The 24,108-nt window shown below is 36.1% G+C and overlaps 1 protein-coding gene across 1 annotated transcript in view; it reads left to right on the forward strand.

Annotated features, from left to right (window-relative positions):
• Positions 1–24,108, forward strand: part of chn2 (chimerin 2) — a 36,563-nt gene that overhangs the window by 11,077 nt on the left and 1,378 nt on the right. Inside the window, exons 2-12 of the mRNA XM_043260954.1 lie at positions 4,537–4,575; positions 6,671–6,726; positions 6,907–6,938; positions 7,619–7,732; positions 8,293–8,563; positions 14,054–14,140; positions 17,750–17,834; positions 21,275–21,448; positions 22,357–22,434; positions 22,664–22,801; positions 23,645–23,750. Of these exons, the coding sequence (XP_043116889.1) occupies positions 4,537–4,575; positions 6,671–6,726; positions 6,907–6,938; positions 7,619–7,732; positions 8,293–8,563; positions 14,054–14,140; positions 17,750–17,834; positions 21,275–21,448; positions 22,357–22,434; positions 22,664–22,801; positions 23,645–23,750 (1,180 nt within the window). The remainder of the gene's footprint in view (positions 1–4,536; positions 4,576–6,670; positions 6,727–6,906; positions 6,939–7,618; positions 7,733–8,292; positions 8,564–14,053; positions 14,141–17,749; positions 17,835–21,274; positions 21,449–22,356; positions 22,435–22,663; positions 22,802–23,644; positions 23,751–24,108) is intronic.

Below are 24,108 nucleotides of genomic sequence, written 5' to 3' on the forward strand. Positions count from 1 at the left end.
AATGTGTCTCCAATGCTCTAGAGTCCAGTTGCGGAGTGCTTAACACCACTGCATCCGGCACTTTGCATTGCACTTGGTGATGTATGGCTTGGATGCAGCTGCTCAGCCATGGAAACCTATTCCATGAAGCTCTCTGCGCTCTGTTCTTGAGCTGATCTGAAGGCCACATGAAGCTTGGAGTTCGGTAGCGATTGACTGCGGAAAGTTGGTGACCTCTTTGCATCCTATCACAGTTCCACTCGGCGACCCATTCTTTCACAAATGTTTGAAAAACAGTCTGCATGCTTAGGTGCTTGACTTTATATACCTGTGGCCATGGAAATTTTATTATTTTGATTGGTGAGCAAATACTTTTTGCAATATATACATACATATATATATATATATATATATATATATATATATATATATATATATATATATATATATATATATATATATATATATATATATATATATACACACACATATATACACATATATATATATATATATATATATATATATACACACATATATACACATATATATATATATATATATATATATATATATATATATATATATATATATATATATATATATATATATATATATATATATATATATATATATATATATATATTACAGTCCTAAAAACACTGATATCCATTTTGCACTTTTATTAAACAATTTGGCCTGCATAATACAAAATTGCAATTCTGACTTTCTTCTCAGAATTGTGAAATACAATTGCAAGAAAATAGCCAGATTTTACAGTTTATGTCTAGTTTATATTTTACAGTTATTATGAGTTTATATCTCAGAGAAGGGGCTATCCCTTTAAATATTGAAATTTTGCCTGCATATTTTGTCCTGCACTGCTGCCCGCATGTAAAATGTTTTGCTTCACTCTGCTTCATGAATTACAAAGGATTTGAACCAGCACAACATAAATCTAAACCTCATCCAACATTTAAACCTCGCCATATCATCGTCTTCCAGAAAGAAAAAGGACTAAATCACTTTATGTTCATGCTAAATGTTCTCATTGCAAGCACATGCCAAAGCCTCAAACCATGCAATCCTTTCATTTTGGCCGAGCATAGAGATTGCCCTTTTTTCCAAGTCAAGACATAGTGGGTATCTTATCTTGGCAGCTCAGTTTTATGCGTGCTTTTCAAATTCTTAATTTTGACAAAACGTATACAGAGTGAGCTCACGTTGTTGTATGTTTGCTTGTAGCAGGTTTAGATAGAGCAGAGCGTTGCGTGTGTTGTGGCTTTGGACTTTGAGCTTGTGTTCGGTTGGGAGCGTGTAGGCAGGGAGGAAATGCTGACTGGCCGCAGTAAAGTGCTGACAGTAAAAGAGACAGCGCCTGAAATAAGACATGGATCCATAGAGACCAGCACGTATTCAGGGAAGAGAAGAAAACACACATTGATTTATGCATTCAATTTTACTAAAACAAAACAACTGCTACTACTTTCCGACCTCCGTTCTTATTTGATCTACTTCTGCCTTTTACACAAGATCACACATTTACCCATGCTGAACTTTCACACACTTTCCAGGGCTGTATAATGTCATTCTCAACTCAGAACTCATACACACAATCTGTGTCATTGCTTATGATACTGTGTGGGTTTTTTCCATGAATGATGAGAGGTTCAGGTACTTTTTTGGATGAAGAAATGCTGATGCACCATAGTCTAGTTTATTTCTCGCACGTTGTGGTTATGAAATGACTGTCTTTGTCTTATTGCCAAATTTCTGTTTATGGGTCTTTGTAGTTACTTTCAGTCCTACTTTACGTACTGTTATTGATTCTCTAGAAGCCTGTCTGGCTAGATCGTGAAAGCACTGAGAGGAACTGTTGTGATTTATTCCTGAAAATCCTGTTTTATTTATTTATCTTACTATTGATGTTTCAGGCTTCTGCGTTTATAGTTAACAGCAGGATCGGTGATAATTGAAAAATAATAAATTAATGCTTAGAGCTGACAATCAATTTAAAAATGAGTTTCATGATCATGCGCAATTATTCATGTATCAACTGATAAACATTGGCTTTAGAATTAAGATAATTTAATAATTTAATTTAATTATTGACAGCCTAATTGTAATAGTTGTAAAATTAAGTTTTTGCAGCAATTTAGTGCATTTAAGATATATTAACTTCTGTAAAGCACGGAAAAAGACAAAAACATAATAATATTTTTAATGTTTAAATCATTTTAACATTATTATAAAGTGCAGTTAAATGTGTTAGGATACTGTTATGACAGTGAGCCCTCTAAAGTGGCCTTTAATTTAAAGGGTTACTCCACCCCAAAATGAAAATTTAGTTATTAAATAACTTACCCCCATGTTCTTTCAAACCCACAAAAGTTTAGTTTCCATTGCATGTAATACAGAACTGCTTATACACCGGATGATGTCCAAAATGGTGCTAAATTTTCTATTTTGGGTGAGTAACCCTTTAATAAATATTATATAAATATCTTGAGGCACTTTTTTCACAAAGGACCAGTCCTGTGTAGTCTGTGCCATTTTTGATGGTTTGTATTCATATGCTTCTTATGGGCATTTAAAATGTTTCAGAACCCCTGAAAACAGTTTTTGTATCTAAAAATATGTCTTACGTGAATGGCTTCTACTCACTCGGTGTGGACCTGCGCTGACTGCAGAGTTCTCAAATCCCCGCTCCGCACGGCTAATTCAAGCTCAGGTGGGGGACAAAAATGACACGATTAAATATGTTAATTTCTTTCTAATTTATTAAAATACATTTTCTGCTCTCGATTAACATTAAATTAACAGTAATTAAATTAATTTGCATTAAAATACTGTTTCAAGGTGTTCTTCTGTTTTAAACGGTCTTGGGAGTACAGGGCTGGTATTCTGATTAGTATGCATAATGTATGCAAATGAAACTGCATATCCAGACTGTCGCTTCTACAGCCGTACTCAACCCTGTCAGGTTCTGACTTGCATTTCTTAGAGAAATTGCTTGCTTACTTTAAGTGCTGCTTTACTACCATCCATTTATTGCACCCTTTTTATAAAGTATTTACCATAAAGAGTATTTACCATAATGTTATTTGAATGTTACTTGAAGAGCATTTCTAAAACGACTGCAACACAGAAATTTCAGAATACAGAACGGAGCTGTATTTGCATGGAGCTAACATCTCAAATTTACTCACACTCTGGCCATCCAAGATGTAGACGAGGTGTTTTTTTAATTAGATGGAGAAGGTTATCATTGCTTCACTTGCTCACCAGTGCATCCTCTACAGCGTTGGTCTCAAACACAGTTCATGGAGGACCACAGCCCTGCATAGTTTTGCTCCAACCCTAATCAAACACACCCGATCCGGCTAATCAAGGTCTTTCGGATCACTAGAAGCTTCCAATCAGGTGTGATTTGGAGCTAAACCTTGCAAAGCCGTTGCCCACCAGGAGTTAAGTTTCAGACTGAATGGGTGCCGTCATAGTCAGCTGCTAAAACATCACAATAATCCACAAATTATGTACATGTGTCCAGTCCATCAGTAAACGCCCTGAAAAGTAAAAAGCTGCGTGTTTGTAAGAAACAAATCCATCATAAAGAAATTTGTGCTTCTGTCTATATATGTATTGCCTATACATAATATGACTTTTTCCCAATGAAAAAGTTGCCTCATTTGAATTAAGAGAGAAATATGCACAGATCAAGCACCATTTTCATAAGAGAACGGTCCAAAATAGTTTTAAACAAATATGTTGGTGGATTTTGATGTGAAACTTTTCATAACTGGAGGAAGTATTATTATGGATGATGGACAAATATTTTGGCCAGAAGCAATGGTTTAAAGTTAAAATGCAATAATGATAAATTTGTTTCTTACAAAGAAACATGACACAATAATTGGTGGACTGAAGTTATGCGAGTTATTTTGTCAGCTGTTTGGACACTCGTTCTGACGGCACCCATTCAGATGATCCTTCGGCCCTCCAAATCTGCTCCAGTGAAGAAACAGACTCATGCACATTTTTAAATATTCGGAAAGGTGTGTAAATTGTCAGCACGGTTTCATCTTTGGATGAACTATTCCTTTAATAATGTGAAACCTTGAAAAAGATTATCGCTCCGTTTCATCTGCCCGTTTATTGTTATTAGTTTGATCAAAATGTATAATCAATGTTTAAAGCATTTGCTGCGTCTTGATGAAAGGGGCCTGGGTGTGTGTTTGACTTGTACAAGTGTGTTAGACAAACACATCTGTATATTTGTTGTCCTTGAAAAGAAGTGTTAAAACATGTCCACCCCTGAGGGGATTGTACAGGAAAGATTATGCTGTCAGCCATGCGCATTACACATCACAGCTTACAGAACAACTTAACATTAATGTAACAATATAATAACCTTGGATCACAGCCACTCTCTAACCTGACAGTAAATATCATAGACCGTGTTAAGTGGGAACAAGCTGACAAGAGATGCTTATTTTAACACATGTTCGTGGCACTGAACAGAAGACATCCTGATATTATGTTTTCCTTTTTTTGTAGATCCTGAAGATTATCAGCCACCTATATGGAAATCATACTGTAAGTATTTTAATGCGTTTTTAACATTTATAAATGAACTGATTTACATAATGTTAACGTGATTGGAAACACAGCAAGAGTAACATACGCTCAACTGAAGAAATACAATAATTTGGGTTTCAAACTGAAGATCATTGCATCATGGGAACGTGGTCTGGCACAGAAATGCAGACGGGAGCAACACTAGAGCACTTTTTTTGCTGAAGGTCTCCCCTGGCCAGTAATCATTATCTCATATTTTCGTAGCCCATCCCATGATTCAACCCATTTTCCCTCGCATCCACTCCCACCGTGCAGTATTTTTAGAGCAGGCCCCGTCCTTGTCATTCTGGTGGATGTTGTCCAGAACCCACTGCTTGTTCTGAGCTTCTTTGACAAAAACTTGGCATCGCTGTCAGATGCCTTCCTGCTCCCTGTGAGGAAAAATCTGAGTAGTGAGGCCAGACTCCGTCTGTGCTCAGACTGCGGCGGCCAATTGCTGCTCTCTGTGATGAGCAGCTTTTAATGAAGTCATCAAGAAAAGGTCACGTCCATGTCGAGCTGAAGTATCCCCGCGCATCTGCTGCTGTGTTGGAGCCGGCATTGATAATATCTACTAGTGCTGCTCTCTTCTCACTGATCTAAAATCTCCTTATTACAGACCTAATTGCTTGAGATTGATCATATACTGACTAGTCCTATAGTCAATGTGCTTCCATGGTAAATCCGTTTTAATACATTTTTTTAAGTACGTATGTTATCAGTTTAGTTGTTTTAGTTATGTTTTTAACCTAATCAAACCCAAACTGTAGTTTTACTGAGTTTAAAGAATTTATCCCACATAACATTTTATAACCTGAACTAATCTAGCCTTGTCATTAAAAAAAAAATCTAGACTAATTATCTGTTATTTAAAGATATTTATTATTTTAAGATATTAACTGATATTTTAAAAGTTTTTTAAAGAGTATATGAATTGCATTTTAATTTATTTCAGGAAATAAAATCGAACGTTTCAGAATAAAATTTGAAATAAAAAAATCTCTAATTTATTTCAATTTAGGTTTTTGTTTACATGATGTGTGTGTGCTGTGTATATTTATTATGTATATAAATCAGTGAAAAATCTACCTTTTTTAGGTTCAGAGAGAGATGGAGGTGCGGTTTTGCACCTCTTTATTTATTTATATAGCGCTTAATTTACACTACAAAGGTGGCACAGAAGCACTTCTCACGTGACATTTAGGCACTAGGTGTTTTAACACAGAATATTTAATGCTGCTCAAAGGTGGCTTAAATGCTTTTACACAGCAATTAGCCTACAGCTGTGTGCTTGATGCTGTTTTGAGCTGGGAACTCATGGCTCTCATGCAGCATTGCACATTTACACTGATTTTTTTTTTTTTGCTCCCTCAACTCGGCTGTGGAAAGATGCCTTTAGGAGAAACAGGTCCGTTTCCATTTTTAGTGACGTACCCTGTTGCTCCGAATTCAACGTCCCCGTTTTTATCGATGTGAATGAAGTAACTCGCCATCAAAGGAATGTTGTTTGAACTGGCCGCAAATTGACCTTGCCTGTGCAAGCCGATTATTTGGGAGAGGATAACCTGAGGAATTCCTGGTATTAACCTCCATTCTCTGTACTACATTTTCAAACAAACAGGCACAATCAAAACATCAGAGCTTAACCCTCCCCTTAAGCTGAACACCAGCCCTTCGTGTACGCCATTCCCATATTGACCAACTGTTGGTGTTGATTTATCTGTTTGCCCCTTGCGCAGTGTTCATTTTTCAATAGCTTTACCAATATTACCCAATCCACTTTTATAATGCGTTGTAGCTTAGTCTGACAGCAGTGATAGTGGGTGTGTGTCCTCAAGCTCAGATCTAATGGATTAATGTCTAACAGAGAATGCCGTGTTTTGACATGCTCTATATACACACACCGGTATCTTACCACAGCTATATAAAGATTAGAGGTAAAATAAACTGTAAATTGTTTCCAGTTGGGTTGCTGCTCATGGTGAAAAATTCAATATCTTTTCATTGATATATCAAGTTACATTCATATTATATAAAAATAAATTGCAAAAATATTGGTCTTTTTGTTCATTAGTGTACCAATTGCAGCAGGAAGCACCAAGACCAAAGAGGATCACGTGTCCTCAGGAGGTAAGTACACTCTCAAGGTTTATAAAACATGACTCATATTGATTCAGCCTGCATATCTTTTACCAAACACTGGAGCAGATGTCTCCGTGTTTACCAAATCCTGTTAGAAAAGACCCTCCTGTCACCAGGAAGACAAAGTAATTTGTGTTGAAAACTGTATTTCTCTCTCTTAAAATACAGATGGAGAGCAGACCCAAATACTATGGAAGAGAGTGAGTGTTTAAACTTTATTAGTGGCGTTTTGGAAGCAAATCATCAATACTACTGTTCCTTATATTCTGGTATCCATCTGGTTGCTTTTTACCCAATTCCTCAAAAATGTGTGTGGAATTTAGAGTGACTTAGCAGAATTTATTATTTAAGAGTGTTATGAGGGGTGGTGCATATTGATTTTGTGTAATGATGTGCGTGAGGGCGCAAATATGAAATAGTGAGAGAGAAAAAAAGACTGATTTATGGTGTGTCAGTTGAGTGAGAGTGTGTGTGCATGAGGTGTGTGTGTGTGTGTGTGTGTGTACCAGGGTAAATGATGGTGTCTGTGTACAGTGAGAGTGTGTGTGCATGATGTGTGTGTGTGTGTGTGTGTGTGTGTGTGTGCCAGGGTAAGTGATGGTGTCTGTGTACAGTGAGAGTGTGTGTGCATGAGATGTGTGTGTGTGTGTGTGTGTGTGTGTATCAGGGTAAATGATGGTGTCTGTGTACAGTGAGAGTGTGTGCATGATATGTGTGAATATGTAAGCATGAGATGTGTGTGTGTGTGTGTACCAGGGTAAATGATGGTGTCTGTGTACAGTGAGAGTGTGTGTGCATGAGATGTGTGAATATGTAAGTGTGGTGTGTGTGTGTGTGTGAGAGAGTGTGTACCAGAGTAAATGATGGTGTCTGTGTACAGGTTCCATGGTCTGATTTCCAGAGAGCAGGCAGATGAACTGCTGGCTGGTACAGAAGGTGCTTACCTCATCAGAGAGAGTCAGAGGCAACCAGGAACATACACACTTGCTTTGAGGTACAGCGCATCTATTCCTCTATCCTTTTCTCTGTATGTTTATCTATTCGTCCATCCATCCATCCAACCATCCATCTTCTTCTTTGTATTACAGTTACTTCATATTTTACTTACATTTATAAATTTCTTTATATTATTACTATTCAAAATTTTTGGGTCGCAAGGTTTGTTATGCTCACCAAGACATATAAGTAATAATAAAGTAAAAATAAATTAAGAACAGCAACACTGTGAAATATTTACAATTTAAATAATATTTTTATATTGAAATAATTTATTCTGTTCAAAAGCTAATCAGTGTCACGTTATCCCTCAAAGATCATTTCAAAATGTTGATTTGATGCTCAAGAAATGTTTGCTTTTATTACAGTTGTACAGTAAAATGTAAAATGTCACTTTTGACCTTTATAATAAATACATGCTGAATAAAGGTATATATTATATTATGTAAAAATACTATATGCACAATACTTTTTTTATATATAATAATTATAATATTATATAACACTGTATAATAGTATATGGTAATGTAATATGAATACTGCTTGTCTATTACTCAGATTTGGCGGCCAGACTCTGAACTACAGACTCTTTTATGATGGAAAGCACTTTGTAGGAGAGAAACGTTTCGAGTCAGTTCACGATCTGGTTACAGACGGCCTCATTACTCTCTATATTGAGACAAAGGCAGCAGAATACATCGCCAAGATGACCACAAACCCCATCTATCAGCATCTGGGCTACACCTCTCTCCTGAGAGACAAAATCACTCACCGACTCAACCGGACACACTCTGAGCCCAAAAAAGTTACTTTCCAGCAGGATGAAAAGGTAAGGGGCGTACTTCTTCTTCAGATATATCGATAATAATGCTCTTAACGCGCTACAGCCTACAGTGTGAGCAATGTATGGCAATAAATAAAACCATATTGCAGTTCCTGTTGAAATCGGTCATAAAAATGTTGTTTTATACCCTGTCCTTTATATCCGGACCTTTGTTGTTGTTTTTTCTATATGTTGTAGGCTTATCAGGAAAGTTAAGATACATTTGGTTGTTATGGACATTATTACTAATACTAATACTACTAATTATTACCCATAAATGTTATCAAGTGTTATTGCTAATAGCAAACACAACCAACCCAAATCATGGTGGCGGACACCAACCTTTCACAAATCATTATTAGAATAGTCTTTAGACAAATAAATGGGAGCATTTCTCTACTTGCATTCAGAAGATGAGTGTTTCAGCGTTACGGTGTGCATCTCTGATGAAAGATAATGCCATGAATGTGTTATCTCCTCTCTCATTTATCAGACGCACTGTCTGGTTCACTGACGGGAGCGTTTTATCAAATCAGTCAGGTCTACCGTTACCTTTTTATGAATTCTGTTGCCTCACTCTTGCGGCGAAATGATGAGAGCTCCATGAAATAAACATAAAGTGATGATCAAACATTTGTGTTCATCATCAAACAATTAGTTGAAGGAAGTATAGTTTGTTTATCACCCAGAGTCACATTTGCACAAGGCTCATTCGTTTTTGTTGCATACTCCAGACAGAGAATTTTTAATGTGCCTCAGTTGGCTAAGCATTCAAATTAATGTATCTGAACTCAATACAAATGTCCACTAGGGGGCAGCCTCAACAAGCTGTCAAACTGTCTGTGTGTGCATATATATATGTGTATATGTGTGTGTGTGTGTATATATATATATATATATATATATATATATATATATATATATATATATATATATATATATATATATATATATATATATATATATATATAGCCCAGTGTTCACCTCGTCAGATTTTTCTATTTTAGTAGTTTCTTTCTCTTATATCTCAAATGCAGATTTATTATAGAAAGAACCATAAGCTTTTTCTGAGCAGTCCACCCTGCCACAATCAACAGTTGCTTCAAAATTTAAAAGCCTTAAAATTTATATTACATTTTGTTTGTTTATTCTGAATATCGTGTGTGTACTGTACGGCCATTCTGTTTGTGCGCCGCTAGAAATACAAATAAATCACACTGATTTTGCTGATTCTTTGATCTGGTCTCACAGTACACGTAACGTTCTGGAACATTTCCCTCAGCCTAATCCACACGGCATTTTACATCTGTCACAATGAAGAGAAAATGACAAACTCAATGAATATGCCATTTCGGTATTCTCTGGCTAATGCGGTTATTCATGATAATAACCGTGCAGTTATCACTTTTATATGGGCTGTGATATACTGCTGCAGCGTTGCATTGTGGCTGCAATTCTTGCACACTTATTAGATTCATTCCACTATAAATATCTTTTACAGTGTTATTTCGGTATCCAAAATAAAAGTTTTTTGTTTACATAGTATATGTGTGCGTACCGTGTTTATTTATTATCTATTTATATATGCACACATGCGTACTTGCATGCATATAGATTTATATATCTTATATTATATAAATATATTTAATATATAAACACAACATATTTTTCTGAAATATGCACATGTATATGTGTGTATTTTTATGTACATAATACATAAACATAGTCCACACACATTATGTAAACAAAAACTTGTAAATAATTTGACAGCTCTGGTTATTAATTATTAACTATTTTAATTATAGTCTCAATTAGTTTAGCAGGCCTGTTTACATTTATTTTCAGGCATTTTTTTCAGTTATTATATTTTATTTTAGAACGGTTTCTGTTACCAACGTCAATTTTAATACTTTTAGTTAAATAACAATCATTTCTGGTCTTTATGATCCACCATTGTATTTTAATGATGTAAATGGTTATGCATCTATATTTAAGGTTTTTAATGAAAACTGACTCACCTTGCAAGGTTTAGCTAATGTGTTACAATGGATACATCATCATCATCATCAACAACTACCTAACAATCAAATTATTAAGGTAATTTAGTCTCTTTTGAGATTTTTGCAGTGACCTCACACGCCCCGAAATCACTTTTTTTTTACGTCACTGTCTTGATTCACAGTACTGGTGTCTGAGCATTCGGCGGTCACATTTAGGGACCAAGATTGGGTGTGTTTCTCTATGACGGCAGTCTTGTTGTGTGATCATCTGAATGAAACGCTCACCTTGCCTGTCTGATCACCTGCACAGCTCAGAGTTCACATGGCCCTCTTCCTCTAATAACAGTAATCGCTTAAGTGTTCTGCTGGCCCGGCAAGTTCCATCTAAAACCACTTGCTGCTGATGGATCGGAGTTATTAGAATTAGCACTGAGCTTTGTGGTGATTTATCATTGTTGTTTACATTATATTTCAACACCGCAGCTTTTAAACTGAAGGATTGGAATAATCTTTTTTTTCTTTTTTTCCTTTTTGCTGCAGTTGTCTTGCACATAAGTCATAATAATGTCGCATTCTTTGTTTGTCTGGTTTGATAGAATGACATTTTTGTCCTTTTTTATGTCCTGCTGTGCGGACAGTGATAGACGGTGTTTTGAATGAATTGAATAGTGTTTTAAATGATTATAGCACATTTCCCTCTGTGTGCATCACATAGGATGCGGTTATGTACTGTACACACTTTCTGTGCCCTAGTTCTGTCTGTCTCCTCAGCTGCAGGGGTCTCTTCTGTCAATACAGTGGTCTCTAAAAGGAGACTAGGCTTTATTGTCTTTCTTTTGTGTTTCACTTTGTGCCTCTTTCATTTGGAGACAAGACGCCATCTGCCTTAGGACAAAAAGTGCAAGTCTTGCTCATGCACTCACTCTGTCTGCGTGCCCCGTCTCCCTCTTCCCTTTTATCGCTCTGTGTAACTCCCCAACAGCTTTCTTTTGAGTGTTTGGCTTAAATGTGTGCCTCTTTTAGCTACTGTTTTAACTTTAAAAAGTGGGGCATACTATACAATTTTAGTAATATTGTAGCCCTCATATACCATTGGCTATCTAAAGCTGTTTATGACAATGTGAGAACGTGCTTTTAAAGTATAAAATATGCGCTTGTAGTGTACTACACATTTTTTATAAAGCTGTATTGGTGGTGTCAAGCTTCTAACATTTTTTGGTTACAAAAGCGTTCCAAAGAGCACACAGAATTAATTATAAAATTAATTATAAAGATGACTCCTATTTATTTGTGTAAAAAAATATACTGTTTTAAGGTATACTATTTCTGTCTTTATTTGTCTTCACAAACCTTATTTTACTCATAAACTGCTGGTGTTATAAAAACAGGCAATGCTTTGGGTTTAGGACTACGAACCAAAAAGCACTATATCGATTATATAAATCGCCGTTATATCGGCCATCAGCTGCCCTAGATATTGGCTTCAGCCTGAAAAACACGACCAGTAGAACACATGTTAACTGCCCTGTACCCCCAGCACACAAAAATGTGTGTCACCGCGGAGGTCAGTGGCAATAAAAACCACACCAGCGCTTTTTTAGCAGTGCTCATACTCTGAGTCAACACAACCCTGACGGCCTTCCACTCACCTCCGCCTGACTTTTCTAGGAAATCAGGTACATCACGTCTCTGAATGCGGCATATCTTGAATGCGTGAGCCGTAGCCAGGCTGTTTTTCTTCCTCTTCAGCATTCTTTCTTTTTTACGTTTCACGGCTCCATTACTGTTTCCTAATCTCGTCATTTTTGTTAATTGATGTAATCACGCAAATGACCGGCCACCCATTTTGTTCCGTCAGTTCTGCTTGTCTGTGAGGTTAAGGAGTCTCCCGTGTGTTCTGCTGGATGCTTCAGCAAATACCCAGACAGTGTCGCTGCATTCGGCATCAGCCTCCTGCTGAGAGGGGTCACGGTCCCCCTGCAACAGCAGCTAGTCTTTAGTAGCATCCATCTGGGATGATCCATTGACAAGGGCTGGTGGTCCTTTAAACACCATGTTGCATTTATTTAAACTAAAATAAATAAAGCTTCCGATAACCATTTATTTCTTAAAAGAAACATCATTTAATGATCTTTAATGATCTTTAGAACCCTTTTCCAAAGAACCATTTGCGGTTCTTCATGGAAATAAAGGACATTTATTCTTAAGGGCTATAAAGTTTACCTCAGTGGATAATATAGGTACTTTACGTGGGCAGTGATTCAGTAGTTTAAAAATATTCCATTATTTATTTACTTTCATATTGTTCCAAGCCCAAAGACTTTCGTTTATCCTTGTTCTTAAGATCAAAGTTCTTAATTTTTTTTCGGTACGCTCTTTATATGACGAGTAGATTTATTTTAGTCTTTTATTCGAAGGGGCTTGAACATACTTTCTTGATGCGCAATTATTTTCCGGAACGCCTTCAAATGTGTTTTGGATGGAGACCCTTGAGAGGAAATGGCGATTTATTTAAATGCAGCTAAAATAAATTGCTTGCATCATTACAGTGTAGGTTTGGGAGACGCAGATCTTAAAATAAATTGCACCCTCTTTATTTCTGACAATCCACTTTTGATCAGATTACCCAAAATAGATCATAAAACCAGGTTTAAACGGGGTTCTAATCAAGTCTAAATCCCGAAACAAGTGATTCCAGGACTATAGGATTATCCTGTGATGCAGCATTACTACTCTAAATCTGCTTCAATCCTGATCCGATTTGTAGCCGAAGTTACAATCAGAAGTTTAGAGACAGAGAGAGGTCTAAAAGGCTAAACCACATTGAAACGCTCAGTGCCATACCTAAAAAAAAAAAATTCTTTTTTAAAACAAGACCTACTATTCTCTGAGCACACCTCTGATTTTATTGCTTATAAAGCCGAGCTCTCTGGCTTTGAGCTGCAGGATTATCTGCTCTCTAGAGAACTGCGGCGGAATCGTGTCTGGAAGCTCTGTGTTCTGGATTCCACTGATCCCAGAAACCTGCTGAGATGTATCTACAAGACTGACACGATCGCTCCTTCTCCCTCTCTCTCTCTCTCGCATAGCCATTCTCTGGGAGTGCTGAATGTATGCCATTGTGTGAGACACACTCCTGCCCCCAGGCAGCCCACCCACCATACCTCCCACCCCCAGCCCTGCCCACACGGGATCAGGCTGTCCCCCTTCTCATTCGACCCAGATCTCTAACGAGTGGAGGACTGACTTAGTCTCTGCTTTTATCCCCTATTACACATTCTTCTCATCTTCCTCTACAGAGGAGATGCAGGCTCTTCCGAGGCCCAGGGCCCAGGTTGTTGGCACTAAGGGGTCAGCGAAAGGTGAATTAGCCCCTCATAAAGCCAAGCAGAGGGAGCGTAAGCACCAGGAGCTGCTGGCGTTAGCTCTGGGGGTGAATCTGGGCGCTAAGGGTGCCCTCCTCTGGAAGCCTCTAAAGATTTTGGCTTGTTCACAGATCAGCCCGTCACCGCTGAGCCGACGGACCACGATCAAGGACGGACCGGAGAAACAATGCAATTATGAGAAGATCCACAACTTTAAGGTGAGCGCCGTTTGGGGTTTGTTTATATCGTGTTGGAATTGTGATGATATGTGCACCGTTCTAAGTTTGCGATTATTAAAATTAATAAACGAATACATAATATTTTTTTTAGCAAGGATGTGGACATTTATAATGTCACAAAAGATATCTATTTTTTTAAAAATGATGCTGAATCCTGAAAAAAATCTAAAACCTTAAGTTTCAACATTGACAGTAAAACATTGTTCATAATTTTGCATATTAAAATGATCTGTGAAGGATCATGGGAGACTGAAGCTTGGAGTAATTACTGCTGAAAATTCATCATATTACATTTATAAATTATGTTCTAAAATCTATTTAAATAGACAATTGTTATTTTAAATTTGATAATACTGCATTTTTGCAGATTTGGTGAGTATGAGATGCTTTAAAAACCATCAAAAATCTTACCAGTCCTTTTCGAATCTTTTAAATGGTTAAAAATGTTCATCTCATCATAAACTCTTAATTGACATCGTGCATAAAGAGCAAAACTGGCTGCATCTTCAACAGGTGAAAGTAGTTGGGTAACTATCTTTTGACTAAATTCTATTTTATTATATAGTCTCGCTGTGTATCTCTTCACTGTGATCATTTTCATATGGCAAACATAAACATAACATGCAAAAGGATCAGTTATTTTAATCAACCATCAATTTTAAATGCGGATATTGGGCGTACTGATATTTTGTGAAGCCTTGTGCATTGTATTTGTTTGAGATTTCTCAATTGTTTAGATTTGAATTTTGTTTTTCTTTTCCAAACCACCAAAATGTGAAATGTTGGTTGTGCTCTTAACAAAGTCAGTCACTTCTATATTTGGCATTAGCGTGAGATTTTTCAGATGTTAACTAATGTCCCATTCAGATCTTTACGTGCTGACAGCATTTAAATGCACGCTACACGTACTGTGAGCCTCGTATCAATAAGCGTAAATCTATCATACGAGCCTAATTGCCTAGGCTTTTAATCCATTAACGGTGCTATTGACTGATAGGATTGATCTCGTAAATCAATAACCTCTCGCTGCTGAATAGCCTCTCCCACAGCTTCTGAAAAATAACTGAGGCTGAGAATCAGCACGGCGTACCATCATCTGACTTCCTTTTTAAACCTCAAAAGAGCAAAACAAAGCAATCATCTGACTTCAGCGTGTCGCTTGGAAGTTTCCTTATAACATCTTTCTCATGATCATAAGAGCATCGTGGATTATTCACCTCCCTCATGAGAGGTCCTGCAGAGGCTGCGTTCCAAAACCCAGTGAGCACATTCAGTATTAGTAGTGTTTTTAGGTATCGTTAGTGTGTTCCTCATACCAAGGCTATGCCATTTATGCTGGATTATAGATAAAGATATTTCGTTTCGGACAAATGTATCGATCAAAAAAGCACAGTAAATATTTGAATACTAAAAGTAATCAATAAATAGATGATACCGCTGACAGACAATTAATTGTGATTTAATTGCATCCAAAATAAAAGTTTTTGTTTACAGAATATGTGTGTATGCGGTGTATATTTATTATGCATATATAGATACACACACATACAGTTTATAATTTGAAAATTATTTGCAAGTATTTGCACTCATATATTTATATTCATATAATTCATATTATATCTTTATATTATATAAATATATTTAATATAAACATGCTTTTTTATCAAATACTTACATGTATGTGTGTGCTTATCTATACATAATGAACACACATATTCTAAAATTATTATTTTGGATGTGATTAATTGTTTGACATATGTTATGTGTGTGTGTGTGTGTGTGTGTGTGTGTGTATAGTTAGATACAGACAGAAAGACAGACATTTAGTTATGTATTTTTTTGGCCAAATCCTTCAAAAAAGAAATCCCAGAATGCTGTATTCCGAGCTGTGTATAAAACGTAAATACAAGAGAAATATTTATTATTGATTGTAAATATAAATTATTAATAATCAACAAATAAAAACAATCAAAACTGAACAAATGTTTGCTCTGTTTATCTGATAATGCAGAGTTTCTGCTCTACGCAGGGTGCAAACCAGCCACTTATGAAGGTGGCATTTCAGCCGGAATATAGACGTTCCAATGCCATTGGGTTTTTCTGGACAGAGATGAAGCGTATCCTCTTTATGATATTTACATTTCAGCATTCATACACCTGGGCTTTGTTCCAAAACCCTGTGTTGCGTCTTTTCTTTTGTCCGTCTTTGTTGTGTGTTTTGACAGCACAAGGGCGTGCATGGGAACATGCTTTGCGTGTGTCTTTCTGCAGCTTGGTAGCAGAAGCCAGACACATTATTTTTCCCCTTTGCAATCCTGTAATCTGACTCACATAAATATTCATTTAAAAACCAGGGCTGAGACTTCACCGGGTGTCCAGCCTATTTACATTTGTTTCAGTACCCCCTTAAACCGCTCCTATCCAAAGTTCCCTAGCTTTTGTTTCTGAAGTTCTTCTCTGCAGGGTTTTGCAGAGCTTCACAGAGCTACAGACAACAGCTTCACTCGTCACTGGCTGTCGCTTCCCACAACAAACGTCATGCGTCACGTTAATCTAAACACACTGAATTTTAATACATTTTTGGGAGCTATGACCCAAGAGTCAGTGTACAAACACTTTGCCATGATGGTACCATGATGACAGACAACAAGGTTTTAATCACTTCAGTCACATTTCCTGGTCCTCTTACGGGACTTGTTTAATCATTGCATTGTGTTGGTTTTGATGTCTTTCGATTTCTGAAGTTTTGATTTTGTTTATTTTTGTTTTGTGTTTTATGTAGTTGCAAACTGAAATGAAATAGTTTTATGTTTGTTTTATTTTATCTTGCTTGTTTGTTTATTTTTTGTGATTTGTGTTCAAAGTGTTTTTCTGAGGCTAAAATAATTTTTAAATTAAGCCAGTTTTGCTTGTAAAAATACTTTATAATACTTAAAAAAAAAAAAATACTTGTCAATACCTAAAAAATTATATTTAAAAAAATCTAAAATAATATAATGCCAATAGAAGCCTTTTTGCAACTTTTCATCTCACAATTCTGAATTTTTTCTCGCAATTGCAAGTTTATATTTCGCAGTCGTGACTTTTTACTCAGAATTGCAATTGATGAAGTCCAAGGGGGGTACTGATACTGATCTATTTTCTCAGAATTGAGAGTATATTTTACAGTTCTGACTTAATAACTCACAATCATATGTTATGAAGTCAGAATTGCGAGATATAAAGTCTGTTTTGCTTCTTGCAGTTCTGATAAAAAAAAATATTGGGTGATGTAAAATCACAATTGTGATTAAAAAAAAACAAAACATTGGAAACAGGCTTTCATCATAGGACTATGAATGCCTGGTCGGGTGGTTTTCTTTTTAGGTTCGTCCAGTCTCTGTGAGGCACGCTCTCTTAGATGTCAGGCACAGTAAGAGATACTCTGGAAATATAATCATTCATTTTCTGCGGAACTTTAATTATGAGCTTTAGCTGGAACTCAATATCCAGAGATGATTGAATCACCGGCCTAAAATGTCCGTATGTGTGTTTTGCGGTGAGTGTGTGTGTGTTTGACTCACAATGACTGCTTTGCCTTTGGTGTAGGTGCACACCTTCAGAGGGCCGCACTGGTGTGAATACTGTGCAAACTTCATGTGGGGTCTCATCGCCCAGGGCGTCCGTTGCTCAGGTAACCCTCCACCAATCACAAACCCTCCCGCACAAATGAAGTGTCCGGCCATATAGCATTATTCATATCAGATTACAGTCCAAAGGCCTCTTAGGATCCAGATAATTTCTCGTGCCGTTCTGGTAACAATGCCTAATTGGCTGTAGAACATTTCCAAAGTGCGGTGCCAACCCGAGGCTAAATACTGAAAGTGATACCTGGGACAATAAGACAATAAGGGTTTTAACTAGTATGCTGATGTGTGGGTATTTTGCATTCCTAAATGACACCTGGTCCAAACCAGTTGAGTGCCTTCTGTTGAGTGTTGACTATTTATAGTGGAACACACTGTGTACACTATAGAGTACTGTGAGAGAGGCACACCCAGGCTAACCAGGACGTCTCCTTGTGTTAATGCCAAATGCATCAGGCTACACTTCAAATCACACAGATAAACATACATAAACAGATGCATATATCCACACACACACACACACACACACACAAAGTATGACACTTAATTGGTTATGTACAAGTGATGCATATCTCTTATACGATAGATTTACGATAAGCTTCAGTTCTTTTAAATTATTAAATTATGCATCGCAAACTAAACATTTTTGTAGGGTGTAAGTTTAGTCCAGGAGAATGAATCCAGGTTACTAATTCTGCCTTTAAATACTTTTGAGAATTGTATGTTGTATATATATGAGAGTGGAATACAAATGAAGATACTTTGTTTGCTTTTTTGGGTGAGCTATGGATTTAAAAAAATAATAATAATTTCAAATAAACCCCAAAATTAAAAGTTGAAATTTAGTTTTTGTTTTCCCTTATTTACTACATTTTTGCCCATTTAAAACATAATAAATATTACTGTGCTTTCTTATTTTTTCATATATTTTAATATGTACAATTCAGAATAAGCAAGAGAATATTTTCAACCAAATTATGACATTTTATTCTCCTAAAACACCTTTGAAACCTTAAAAATAGGCACTTCAGTTTTCTTTCTGTTGGCAAAAAAATCACTTGACGTCTTGACATCTTGACGTCTTTGACCCACATACAACTTTGTTAAAAATATACAATGTTTCCAATGAATTGCGTTCCAAAAAAATATATATGTTTTTAAAATATGTGTGTATACTGTCTTATGTTTATATATTAAATATATTTATACTTATATATATATATATATATATATATATATATATATATATATATATATATAAATGTAAATATGTCCAAAATATGATATACTGTATATATACTGTATTTGTGTGAATTTATCTAATAAATACACAGTACGCATACATATATAATGAAAACTTTTATTTTGGATGCGATTAATCATGTTTAATTGTTTGACAGCACTAATTTTATTGTGTTGTGTTATACGTTGTATTTTTGTTTTGTTTTGTTTTGCTTTGCTTACTTTTGTGTTGCTTTGTTTTGTTTTCCATTATTTTGAGACGCAAAAGACAGCTTGAAATCAAATGCAAAAATAACTACCGTAGTAAATCCTAGCTGACCATTTTCGACTCAGGAGGATCATAAACGTGACCTAAATAAACAAATGCACCTTAATTCCATGATTACAGGTTTGCTCGGATCTCACGTTAACGTGGAACTGGTTATTGTTTGACAGCACTTTCCCAAAACACTCTGTTCACAAACTCAGTCCAGTCACAAGGCTTTACTGTTGGTCTTTCGCACTGTAAATGGTCTCATCCATTCGGGTCATTATTCAAGCTTTTTGTTTTCACACAGGAGCCTCTCTTCTTTCACTCGGGCCCCGGGGCGAGCCAGTGTCATCAGACACATTGAGAATTAGAGCACAGTTGATGTGTCCCTAGGCCCATACGGAGGAACACAGAGTGTTTTCTTTTTGTCTTCTTCAGTTTTTTTTTTTTTCCCGGTGGCCTAAAGATGTGAAGGAGGGGTCGGGCAGGTAGTAAAACTGACAGAGAGTGTGATTTAATGGTATTGCCGAAGATGAGGAACGGTGGGACAGCATAGGCATGCCACCGGAGACACACAGAGAGACAGGCCTCACTATTACAGTACACACACGCACAGTATCCAACCGGGATTCTTACCGCTTAAATGAAATAAAACCTAACTTGCTCTGATTGTTACGTATAGGGAGAATTTTGCAAACGAATCTCTTTCAAATGCGGTAGACTTTGACATTATCTGAAGAAAATGTGAGAGCTGCGTGAAATGCAAACACTGCCGCAGACACTTGAGTGTTGTGTGTGGTTCTCAGAGCAGTGCTACATGGTTGCTAAGGTGTTCTGGATGGTTGCTAGGTGGATGCTTACTCTCTTATGTACCCTTTTAATGATGTTCTGGTCCTGTCCCTATCCCTACGCTATACATAATTTGAGATATCTAAAGTCTGTTATACTATTTGCTCGGGGTACATTACATGCTGACATTTAATTTTAATATTTTTTCAAATATCAAGAGTATGAGCAAACACCTGTAATATGGAAAAAGGTGACATTTTATAGCAATGTTTTATGTGTTAACGTTTGTTCAGGCAGTTTCTGACATGAAACAATGACAATTGTCGGTACATTTTGAATTTACACATTGAAGAAATAGTTTGGGTTCAAGTATCATTAAGGCGATATTACAGTTTTTATTCGTATTTCTAATTAGTTTTGTTTTCGTTAAAATTCTAGTTAAATTACATTGTGTTTTTGGCATTTAATTATTATTATATGGCTTTTGTCATTATTGTTATAGTTTCAACTATTTAAATACAAAAAGTTATTAAGTATACAATGAAAAATATTTATTGGCAGCTGTAAATAAAAATATATAAAAAAAGATTTAATAATTCTAGAAATAAAAATGCTTTAATTTTTATTATTTCTGTTACACATTATATTATTTTATTTTATTTTATTTAATGCATGTCCTTTAATGGTAAAACACTCAGTGGATTTTTAGTTTAGTTTTAGTTTTTTTCATGATAGCTATGCATTACGTACTGCTAACAAATTGAGCTTTAGTGTGCTGCTAAAAAGCAAATAAACAAACATATTTTTTTTTTATTTGAACTATACGGTCACAGATTCCTGATTCAAATTAACAAAATATGTGCCAGACAGTTGAACACAAAATTCAGGCTAGACTGAATAGTTTTTTGGTAATTAAGCAGATGTCCATCACGCACATGACAAGAGGCCCCTGCACACGTACGTGTATGTATGTAGACCCACTGGCAAACACACCCAGAGTCACGCGGGGTCATGCTCTCAGAGTGACACACGACAGAAAATGACTGATATTGTACCACCCAGTTTGACTGACACACACCTGTTTCTCCACATACACTTAAAAGATACACCGTTCATAAGATCCCTAGACACACACACTTTGGGTCTCCATTCTTTTGGAGACTCTTCATCATAGTCTTCTAACCTTTTGACCCGTTTCTCTTGCAGACTGTGGGCTGAACGTGCACAAACAGTGCTCCAAACTCGTGCCCAGTGACTGTCAGCCGGACCTCCGCAGGATCAAGAAGGTCTTCAGCTGCGATCTGACCACGCTGGTCAAAGCCCACAACACGCCACGGCCGATGGTTCTGGACATGTGTATCAAAGAGATCGAGCACAGAGGTACTGAGTGCTGTGAGATTTCTTCTGACACTTCTCTGGCACCTGTGGCTTTCAGTAAGGCACACAGTCAGTGACTGCCGCCGTCTCACAGCTAGCTGCCCTCTGCCCTGGAGACTCCATGTCGTGTATCAAGATGTGCAAAAAGAAGAATCCTAAGATAAAACTACAGGCAGAGAAGGCCAACGTTCCCAGATTTTGACTTATTGGGTGAAGCCTTCTATTAAAGAGAGCATTCTCTGAGAAATTAGGTGATATTAGCAAACTGGCATGCTATATTTGAGAGAAAAAAACTTAAATAAATTAACTTTTTGTTTCAGCAGTTTCTTACTATAGAGAGAAATACGATACATAATATGAATATGTATTCGTGTTGTAATATGTATTTTTCTTTCAAGTGTGACTAGAAGACTAAAAACATTTCACAACTGAATACTAAAATATACTTTTACTTTTAAACTAAATTAAAATGGAAAAGAAAAAAAAATTATATATATATATATATATATATATATATATATATATATATATATATATATCATTTGTTTTGATTAAAAGTATGTATAATATATATATATATATATATATATATATATATATATATATATATATATATATATAAATGACAATTTACAAAAACTGTTTCAAATACTTTTTTTCCTTTACTTTAATAGTATAAAATATCTTTATGCAACAAATTATATAGCTGCTATCGTAGTTTTAGATCCTTATGTTTTGGGGTCATTGCTTTTGTCCTCTAAATTTTGTAACAGTTTCCACATAATTAAATGAATTGATTATCTGACTGGTTATTTGCAGTCCCAGTTTGATCGATGCTAATTTACATGTTTACCTCCAAATGCGCTGATTGTGTAGCTGAAGTAAATGTGCGTTACTTCTGCTTCTTCCAGGTCTGAAATCGGAGGGTCTGTATAGAGTGTCAGGCTTCACAGAACACATAGAAGACGTCCGGCTGGCCTTCGATAGAGGTTCGTAGAGGTTTAGAATAACCGTTTGTTCCTCAACTAACAAATGGGTGTCTTCACGATTGCTTGCATGCTTGAATGAACTCCTAATCCTTTATATCACTGTTATTTTTATCAACATGCAGCCTGGATGGAAAAACCCATGCTTTTCCATTCAAAACAATGCATTGTTGGTACGCTATAGTGATTAATCTGTTACTCATCATAACAGATAACTGATTCTCGTTTGCAGATGGTGAGAAAGCGGACATCAGTGCCAATATCTACCCAGACATCAATATAATTACCGGAGCTCTGAAGCTTTATTTGCGAGATCTGCCCATTCCAGTTATCACATATGAGGTCTACTCCAAATTTATTCAAGCAGCCAGTAAGAGACTATAAGTATATATTAATTCTAAAATATCAATTGTATGTGTTATAATTAAATAGAAACCTTCTGTTTTGATGATCGTTGTTTTTTTGGACTACTTTAATCTTGTCGTTAATTACCCTTTCATTCTGGTAGAATGAATGAATTGATTACTGACAATCAGTTCATATTTTTTAATAAATGAATGAACCAATTAATGCAAAATAAATAAGTCAGTCAATTTTTTATCGAGCAGTCCAGTCTAATTTGACAGTGACATTAAAAATGTTGAGGTCACTGTGATTGAATTGATCAAAAGCGATGAAAACATTCATAATGTTACAAAAGTATTCCATTTTAAATAAATGCTGTTCTTTTGAACATTCTATTAATCAAGAATCCTGAAAAAAAAAAAATCTTTCCATAAAAATACTAAGCAAATTAGAATTCATTTTGAAGGATCGGGTGACGTCTGGAATAATGGCTGTTGAAAATTCAGCTTTGCCATCAAAGTATTTTTTATATACTAAAACAGAAATGTGTTGTTTTAAATTCTAATAAAAATGTACATTTGTACTTTATTATACTGAACATTTAATCAAATAAATGCGGCTGTGTTGAGCATAAGAGCAAACGTTTAAAAAAAGGTTTTAAATCTACAAACCTTTAAATAGTTGTGTGACTTGAAAATGTCATAATAAGTATAATAATAATACAAAACTTAGTTTTCGCAATTTTGTCTCAGGTTTTGGACTGTACGTGCTATAACATCAGTAAAGTGTGTCAAATAGTGCCAAGTTTGAGCAGACTTAGCATAATTCTGTACATTTTCTTACATTTTCTTACACTTTATGTTGACAGAAATTACAGACCCTGATTCTAGACTGGAGGCTGTTCATGATGGTCTTCTCCAACTTCCTCCGGCCCACTATGAGACCCTGCGGCACCTGATGACGCACCTGAAGAGGTAAAACGGCAAATGTATTGAATTTCCACACACATTTGCTATATTACTCCCTTAGGTGCAAGTCCCATAGTTCAATACATGGCTCTGCCTCACTGAGCCGTTGGGTTTTCAGGTTTTTGTTCCATTTAAGCGTTCTCCCTGCGGCTTTAAAGAGTGATTTTACTTCCTGTCACTCTGCAATATAAAACGTATAAGACTGATTAGAAGGAAGCAGGAAACACAATACGGCACTTTAGCTCTGTGCACTTTGGGAGCTAAAAAAACCTACACAATAATCCTCAGGGATATGTGCTTTACCTCTGACTTGCCAAGCCAGCTTTGCCACATTTCCCCATCCGTGGAAAGTGTATCGCTTACC

This window comes from Puntigrus tetrazona, chromosome 16 (genome assembly GCF_018831695.1).
Source record: "Puntigrus tetrazona isolate hp1 chromosome 16, ASM1883169v1, whole genome shotgun sequence".
Classification (NCBI taxonomy): Eukaryota; Metazoa; Chordata; class Actinopteri; order Cypriniformes; family Cyprinidae; genus Puntigrus; species Puntigrus tetrazona.